The sequence below is a fragment of the Epinephelus moara genome, chromosome 12 (assembly GCF_006386435.1).
Source record: "Epinephelus moara isolate mb chromosome 12, YSFRI_EMoa_1.0, whole genome shotgun sequence".
In the NCBI taxonomy this organism is placed as follows: Eukaryota; Metazoa; Chordata; class Actinopteri; order Perciformes; family Serranidae; genus Epinephelus; species Epinephelus moara.
In genome coordinates, this window is record NC_065517.1 from 41,728,998 (window position 1) to 41,737,767 (window position 8,770).

Genomic DNA, 8,770 nt, shown 5'->3' on the forward strand with positions numbered 1-8,770 from the left:
GTACAGTTTTAGCCCACTAACTATCCCACTATTGGCAATGGTACTACTGTACTTTTAATAAAGCAATCATACTATCAACTTCACAAACAATCTGTCTGAATACATTGCTCTTCTTAATGGGTTCAGTTGACTATTTAATCTGCAGTTTCCTATGACCTGTATCCCAAACACACACCATGTGAAACTGTATGTGGGTAACTGCACTCAATGGGTATGGACTAGTCTACGTGAATAATGGGGAGAACAATTTTTGAAATTGGTCCGGTACGGAGCGAGAGAGCTGCAGCAATGTAATGTACATCATCAATTTACGCCCCCTAAAAATGCTTGTTTTTGCCACTGACAGGAGCAGATTATTCTTCTAAATGTCTGACAACTGTATGAAAAGGATCCCCCCAGAGATAGAACTTTTTGTTCAAGAGTGAGATTTCTTTGTTTAACCAGAAACAGCCCTGAAATCGCTCTTGCAAAATCCACCAGACTCCATTTAAATAAACAGTAATTTTATCATCGTAGAACACACTTCATGTGTGACTTGAAATAAACCCTTAACTCACATACTTAGATGTGAAATTATCATAGGCTGTAAAGGAAAATATACCAGCTCTATACGTGCTAAAATTCTTGTTTATTTAAATAGAGTCTGGTGAGTTTGGCACTGGTAATTTCAGGGATGTTTCTGGTTACAAAAAGAGGATCTTATGCTTTAAGAAAAAGGCCTATCTCTGTAGGGATCCTTCACATAATGTTTCTAGACACTTAAAATAACAATCTGAGCCTGTCAGTGGCAAAACAAGCACTTTCAAGGAACCAATTTCAAAAACCGTTCTTCCCGTTAGTCACGTAGACACAGCAACACGGTAAAGCAGGGTCCATGTTGAAAAGCACCAACGTTACGTTAAAATCAAACACAGCAGAATCTGAGCACAGTGGAAAAACCCAGCCTGAAGGAGGCACTGGGGCCGTCAGATTTAGCTACACATCATGTAAATCAGCTTTTTGTGGATTATGTAAATATGCTCAGATGTGTGTCAGTCTTTGTCTGCTGTCAGCTCCAATTAACAGCTTCTGCCGCATGTCTGTCGGCGAGTACATCCGAAATCACCGCTGACTTTGCTTTGTAAACTCCTCTGTCACTCCTTCCTTCCTTCCCTCTTCACTCCTCTCGCCTCTCCTCACCGTCCCTCCGCAGGTCACCCCACGTGTCTGCAGTTCACTGATAACATGATGCAGGCAGTGAGGACGTACCAGTGGCAGTGCATAGAGTGCAAGTCCTGCAGCCTGTGTGGCACCTCAGAGAACGATGTATGTATACTGTAGGAGAGAGGGAGCTGTGTGATCCTGTGTGGCTAGATTTCTGTGTGAAGTGCACCAAAGCTGACATGTTTTCCTTTTGATGTTGTGACCTTTTCAGAGTTGGCATTCAGCCTGTCATGGACTATACATACTCACCATGCAGATATTACATGTGATAAGTCACCCTTGATGGGATTTTTTTCATATCAGTGACTGGCTCAGAAATGTATGAAAATACATCTCCAGCTTTTTTGGATTACAACATTTAAATGATCATAAATTAACGGGAAGGCCAAACATGTTTGTTAGTGCAGCACAATTTCATTTCAAATCCATTGCAGTCTGATTTACAAGATATCAAGAAGGACTTTACTGTGCAGAATTATCACTGACTGTAAACAAGCTCACCAGTGAAAATGAAAGTGAAAGCCAGATCCAGATTTACTCTCGTTTGGTGTTTTGCCTCGCTATATCTGCTTTTTTGGTACTGTGTCTCTTGAGCCACATTTCCACCAGACACGTTAGGTAGAGTACCCTGAGACATGAACCTGAACTGTAGATCTGTTTTCATCGTAGACATTACTCCGTTGTAGAGGAACGTCTGCTCCTCGCTGATCGTCCACAGAGAGGGGTTTCATTCGACTTTCAGAACAAAAAAAGAGCAGGCGTGCAGTGTGGATTAAATACGCTGCACCACTTTTCTTAGTAAAGTGAGGAAATAGAATTAGAGATGAACCGATACCACTTTTTCCTTCCCGATACCGATTCCGATCCCTGAACCTTAGGTATCTGCCGATACCGAGTACCGATCCAATACCAGTGCGTAAAACAAAAATGAATGGGCTATGAATTGTTGTATGTCTCAACTCCTAAAACTCTGTGTAAAATATTAAGAAATAAATACATAATAGTAGAATGAATGCCATAAAACTTTTAATTATTATTATCCAGTGCAGCCACACAATTTGGTAAAAAGACATGTTAAAGGCTACAGTAGAATGCTTTTTAAATGTGTAATGATGTGAGGCATTACGTGGTATCAGATTGGTCATAGGCTGTACTCGCCGATACCCGGGCCGATCCCGCATTTTAGGCAGTATCGGAGGCATTTCTGATACTGGTATCGGTACAACTCTAAATAGAATATTCGCAGTTTGAATGCTTGAAGATCCAATCATCTCTAAAGTGAATGTCATGCAAGAGAGACAATAAAAATGAATAAAACTGTCAGAGTTGCAATGCAAGAAAACATTCCACCTTAAAAGTCGCTGCCGGCAGTAGCCTCTGAGCAGCACAGTGAATTCAGGTATTTTTCTCCATCTATAGCCATTAACTTTTAACTAGTAAAGATGAAAAGGCAGCAAAACATCCTCTCATTTTGCATTCGCGGAACCCATCGGCAGACGGCGATACAGCCTCTGGGGGCAGACCCCCGATATTTTGGCACTCTGGTTTGGAGGAGGCGAATTTCCGTTTCTGACTTCTGTTTCCTCCCCCTGCTCATTTTGCGAGCGGGGGGAGGAACGAGTTTGCAGTGACGCCAATTATGTTCCGCCTCGTATGTTCACCGCACGGACCGTTTAACCTGGGAACAACTGCAGCCGGCTCAAACGTGATTGGTCAATATCATGCTCTTCTTCCGAAGGCAAGATCTCAGGGGTTTGCCTACAGACTCTCTCTATATAGAGACTACTCATTTTGTGGCAATAGATGACCAATGTAACTTGCCACCTTAGGAACACTGGCTACAGTCGGGGGCGGCTCAGAGGTAGAGTGGGTCGTTTATACACCGGCAAGATACAGAACCCCAAATTGCTCCAGCTGGCTGTTCCATCAGTGTGTGAGAGCATGTGAATGGTTCCTGAGTAGCAGGTGGCACCTTGTATAGTAGCCTCGGCCCCCAGTGTGTGACATGTAGTGTAAAAGCGCTTTGAGTGGTCGGAAGACTAGAAAGGTGCCATACAAGTGCAGTCCATTCACCATTACAGTCCACTGTAGTCCGAGCAAGACCATTGATTCTCTATTGACCAATCAATGGTCTATAGTGTTCTAACTCAACCTTTTAGTATCGGATAAGCGTGCTAGGTACCTCATCAAAGGGTTGACGGAAAAAACGGTATGGAGTAGAATGCTTCTATCGGTACCATCCCCAACTTTTTACAGTGGAAACTGAACCAGCCTGCTTGGTGGAAACGAGGCTCTAGATGCCTGCTGCTTACGGTCTGTCACCTGGTCGCTACCTTTTTACAAAGCTCCGACCTCACCTGACCACTGAAGGGTACACACCCATAAAGACCCTTAACACGTTTGGCATTCAGCCTTTCTGTATTTGTGTTGCTTTGGTGCTGTGTCTGCGAATTCTGTAGCTTCCCCTTGGATGCATGCTGCTTATTGTCTGGCACCTGGTCACTACCTTTTTATGAAGTCCCGGCCTCCTCTGCACACAGTGCCCTGAAACATCCAGATAATATAATGAAATACACACTTCTAGTGGGTCATACATGTCATTGGAAGGGATGCTTCTGTATGAGTGTATTATTTTCTAGGAAAATCCTGCATAGAATACATTTAAAGGAATAAATGTCTACCATAGCAAACATTATGTGTGTTATATAAGGTTGCATGCTGCTTAGCACTTTCCTGACAGGTGTAGCAGCAGTTTGGACACAACACATTTAGCCTGTTTGAAGCTCCATTAGCTCTCCCATGATGCTTTGAAAGCTCCCAGTGCTCCCACCAGACCTCTTTTATAGCTGATAAATACTGCAACATAATATGAGCCACATTTATAGCAGCATTTGTAACTCTGATTTACTCGCTGCAGCGTTTATATCTTCTTCCAGGCAGGGTTTAATTCTCTGCCCCCTGTACGTGCTTTATAGACGTTATATATTGAATGCGATGGTGTGTTGCTAATGCAGGACCAGCTGCTGTTCTGTGATGACTGTGACAGAGGATACCACATGTACTGCCTGAAGCCTCCGATGACCCAGCCTCCAGAAGGTACAGCACAGGTTTTATTATACATCAGTGTGCTGATACTATATATATGTCATGTGCTGTATATTTAAAAGAGGCTACAAGCAGAGACCCATATATGGAGAAGAGATTTCACCCCCTTTCTCCGTCTCTCTGTCCGCAGGGAGCTGGAGCTGTCACGTGTGTCTGGATCTGTTGAAAGACAAGGCCTCAGCCTACGGAGAAGCATAACTTCCTCGGACACAGTATATATAGCTGTACCTACGCATTAACTGTTTGACACGTTGGCACACACACTCTCTCAGATAGATTCAAACACACACAGATACACTCGTCCACACACACTCCAGTGCATTAGCAAGCTCAGGGCAGTTTCCTGTGTAAGGCGTATACTGTAGCCGAGCAAAGCGGCATCAACATGCAATCTCGACCATATGTCGGCCAACAGCAGGTCTGCCGTTCAGTCATTTCTCTACCTCACCATTCAGCAGACGGCAAGAAGCCAAAGCAAGATTGATAACGACCAATACTGTGTAGTACATGTGTGTGAAACCAAATGTCTGAGCTCCCTGGATGTTCCCCCTGATTTACATTTGTTTGATATCAAAGACGTTTGTCGCAGACTTTCTTCTGAAGCTGTTTTCACTCGCCTCCCCTCGCCGCTCGCAGCGGGTTTGACTAATGTTTGTTTAAATTTCTCCTCCCGGCTCTGCTCCTCTCCTGTGTTTAGACTTTACGGTGACATTCCTATTTCATATCTGGACAGACTCAACGTTAGTTAGCCATCGTTCACAGGTTTTTGTCAAGCTTGGTGAAATTTATATCCTGCAGTGAGAGGAAACGGAGCGATAAAAGAGTCTCGGCTATCATTCCTGTCGGAGCGTGGTGACATTTTTAATCCACGTCTGTTTTTTGTATCCTGGCGGTTGCTAGGATACCATGGTGCTCAATTTGACACTTTACAGAAATTCTAACATAGAACGAAATGCTTATTTATTTATTGTTGATCACGGTCCAATGTTACTGTTGAGGAGATCATTACTGTAAATCAGTGGTTCCCAAACTTTTTCTTTCATGGAGTATTTATGCACAACAGACACAAAGTTCACCTATTATATAAACAGTGAACTCAAGATCAAGATTCTTAAAGCTTTGGATTTGACTGACAGGTTGATGAACCTCAACTATTCTTTTCTTCCCTGTCAAAGCTATTAATCTCGAAGGTGCCTCACATGTTGTAACCTGCTCCGTACAGCTGGATCACTAATCTGAATCTTGATCGTCTTGATAGCATCAGAGCGCTCGTGTTTCTTTGTTGTTCCCAAATGACCTTTTTTCACAGCAGACAGTTTGACTTTTCATAGCAGGAAAGGCACAGGTGGAACTAACAGAATACCTTTATTCTGCAAACCTCCGCCTGTCTTAGTTACTGTTGCTATGTCTGTTAAGGTATTTCCTAGCTAATGACTTTTGGTTTTCTTGGCAAGTAGGTAGAGCTGTGGCTGGAGCAGCTACATGACTCACCCACTCAGTCCAAGATCAGATCCCTTCGCCCCTCAATCCAAAACTGGAAGCCCTGAAGAAAATGCTAAGCCAGCATTTAGCTAGCCATGAAGTATGAAGTAAAAGAGAGGTTAAGGTAAGGGTCATGGTGAGGGTTACATCTCGTTACATATCAAGTGAATCAGGTCTTCAGGTATAATGGGAGCAGTTTGTAGGGACGTGGCGTGTGCTCTTCAAACAGAATGTGTCTGCAGCTATACATGTCTCTTTCTTAGCTGGCACTGGAAGATTTATCAACTACAGTTAGCTAGCTAATTAGCGCTAAATCAGTGAGTTGGTTGAAGAAAAATAAAATTGATCTCCAGGGACTAATTTTAAACAAGAACCCTGTAAAAGGAAATGAAATATACATGTGATGGCTACATACACAATACAGCTAAAGTATCATGTCCTTGGCTAAAAGGTTCAGCCTCCTCACTAGTTGGTAAAAAGACATCAAGAAATAGCCTTCATGTATACAGTTCTCCAAGGACGATGTTTTTCCGCTGGCCAACACAGAGGTTAACATCGCATTGGTTCTCTCGTCAAGCTAATGTTAAAGGGATAGTGCACCCAAAAATGAAAATTCAGCCATTATCTACTCACCCATATGCCGAGGGAGGCTCAGGTGAAGTTTTAGAGTCCTCACATCACTTGCGGAGATCCAAGGGGAGAGGAGGTAGCAACACAACTCCACCTAATGGAGGCTGACGGCGCCCCAGATTCAAACGTCCAAAAACACATAATTGAAACCACAAAATATCTCCATACTGCTCGTCCGTAGTGATCCAAGTGTCCTGAAGCCCCGACATAAAAAGTTGTTTGGAAAAACCTCATTTGAACTCTGTTTTTAGCCTCATTGTAGCCTGTAGCTTTAACTGCCTCTCTGGGCACCGCGCTCACGTGTACGCTTGCACGAGACCAGCGAAAGCACGTGAACACACATGAATGCGGTGCCCATGTCTCACGGTCTCGCACAAGCACACACACGTGAGCGCAGTGCACAGAGAGGCAAGTTACAGTGCATCAGTGCAGGTAAAAAAAACAAACATTTGGATGTTACATTTTTTGCTTCTGTGACCTTTAAAGGATCAGAAAATACCTGTGTGCCAACCGACCCTGGTCTCCCCTACTTCAAACTCTTTAATACTCATTGTAGCCCTCATACATGCACCGTGCACCATGCACCATGCACATGCCTCAATATGTCAGCAAAATCAAAAACTGGAGAGGTCAGCCATGCCATAATGGTTGCTTCAAGGTGATTGGACAATAGCTGTTTTAGGGAGGAGTTCAGTGAACAGTTAATACCGTTATTAGTTGCACCTGTGTCGGACATTTCAAAATAATCTGCTGTGAAAAGAGTTTTTTACCTTTTGTTTTCTCGTTATATGAGTAATGTGTGCCCCCTGCAATACCTCCGTGCCCCTCTAGAGGGCCCCACCTCACAGTTTGGGAACCACTGCTGTAAATGAACCAGGTCAATGTGTGTTTTATTATCAAACCTTGATTCATGACTGTTTTAAACTGGCCTGAAGAAGCAGTATTTACTGGTGAGTCCTGTGTGGAAGTTGGCACAGCTTATATCTGAATTTATAACATTTCTTTACTCGGTTATAACCAGAATATATTCTGGACAACCTGGATGTTTATTACCCCATAAATGAGATTAATATGTAAAACTGGTTTCTTGTAAATCTTCAAAGCCCCATCGGTGTAATTTATGTTTCTGTACCGAAATCTAATGCTCTAAAAACAAGGTTGGTCATAAATAGGAAGAACCACCAAGAATAAGCCCTCACAGTACACGTGGTGTGCAGGCCTTCACAGGATATCACAATCTGCATTTGTGTCTTTTTTATTGTGACTTTGTATTTGATATTGCTTTTCCACAGACAATCATGAGCTAGCGTAGATACATGATGTTAATAATATGCAGAGGGTTTTATTGTGCTTTTCCATGGCGGGTTCAACAACCCTTTGTGTCTCCCTTTTTAAAACATGTCTTTGCTGTCATTCTTATTTGATGCCGTCACCTACAGTGATTTAAAATGTGTGTTGTGTTTTGTTAAAGTAAACGTTATGTTTTGTGTTGAAATAAAGACTTTTTTCATGTAGTCGTTTCCTCACATGTCATCTGTGAAAGTTCCTGCTTACTGTATCTTCAGTTCCTGTAAAATATATTTACAGAAATACTGTTTGAAGTGTTTTTGTTCCCTTTCAAGAATCCATTACCAGGAAACCCTAATGCTGTGTATCCAAATTAAAAATAGGCATTGAGTGTTTATGTGGCTCTGGCCAAGATGGCTGAGTCTGATATGAGTCCATTATACTCTAATGGACAGATGAACCATGTCTCCGGACCATCTCTGTGTTTGGATGCTCTCTCCAGCGACACAGAATTAACTTTATAAGAGGTTACAAATGTGGATTTCCTCTGCAGTATCAACCTGTATGTGTAACACTGTGCAGCTAATATAATGCTGTCCAAACCCTCATGGATTTTATTACCAGAATATATTTTATTTAATCTTATTTCAGGTTTTATGTCAAATATCCTGGTCATCATATTACTGGAGATGTTAATGGGTTTGTGCTTCACCCTTTGGCAATTCATGATGGGTTAGTACTTACATCACATTACCACTAGGGTGAGCTATTGGACTGGAGTAGAGCTCTGGATGGACCCTGTCTGAATATACAGTTTATTATTTCTGGAATGTATTTGGATATCAGGTTGAAGAAGTGCTCAGGGGTCAATGACATGTCATTTTTAACCACACTAATACATCATAATTAATTTGTTGATATGTATAGGGCGGCAGGGTGGGGCAGTGCTTAGCATTGTCACCTCACAGCAACCAGGAACCAGGAATCCAGCCCCTTGGTGTGGAGTTTTAAAGATATTTTTTTGGCCATTTTGCCTTTAATGGACAGGACAGGTAAGCATGAA

General features: G+C 42.5%; 2 protein-coding genes and 1 long non-coding RNA gene across 8 annotated transcripts in view; 2 read left to right on the plus strand and 1 right to left on the minus strand.

Moving 5' to 3' along the window:
- LOC126398334 (uncharacterized) overlaps nucleotides 1–7,934 on the plus strand; it is a 672,738-nt gene extending 664,804 nt beyond the window's left edge. Inside the window, exon 2 of the long non-coding RNA XR_007570766.1 lies at nucleotides 6,497–7,934. This is a non-coding gene — a long non-coding RNA (uncharacterized LOC126398334). The remainder of the gene's footprint in view (nucleotides 1–6,496) is intronic.
- Nucleotides 1–8,770, plus strand: part of LOC126398287 (zinc finger protein DPF3) — a 423,217-nt gene that overhangs the window by 33,309 nt on the left and 381,138 nt on the right. For 2 of the 6 annotated variants that reach the window (XR_007570750.1, XR_007570749.1), the window contains exons 10-12: nucleotides 1,193–1,305; nucleotides 4,218–4,299; nucleotides 4,439–6,445. Coding sequence is in view for 2 of the 6 variants with exons in the window: in XM_050057497.1 (XP_049913454.1) it covers nucleotides 1,193–1,305; nucleotides 4,218–4,299; nucleotides 4,439–4,506 (263 nt within the window). In the remaining 4 variants the exon portion in view is untranslated. Of the gene's footprint in view, nucleotides 1–1,192; nucleotides 1,306–4,217; nucleotides 4,300–4,438; nucleotides 7,935–8,770 lie in introns of those variants that run through there. The other 4 variants (XM_050057497.1, XM_050057498.1, XR_007570751.1 and 1 more) reach the window with 2 other exon arrangements.
- LOC126398542 (protein LEG1 homolog) overlaps nucleotides 8,102–8,770 on the minus strand; it is an 8,586-nt gene continuing 7,917 nt past the window's right edge. Inside the window, exon 5 of the mRNA XM_050057972.1 lies at nucleotides 8,102–8,203. Within this exon, the coding sequence (XP_049913929.1) occupies nucleotides 8,102–8,203 (102 nt within the window). The remainder of the gene's footprint in view (nucleotides 8,204–8,770) is intronic.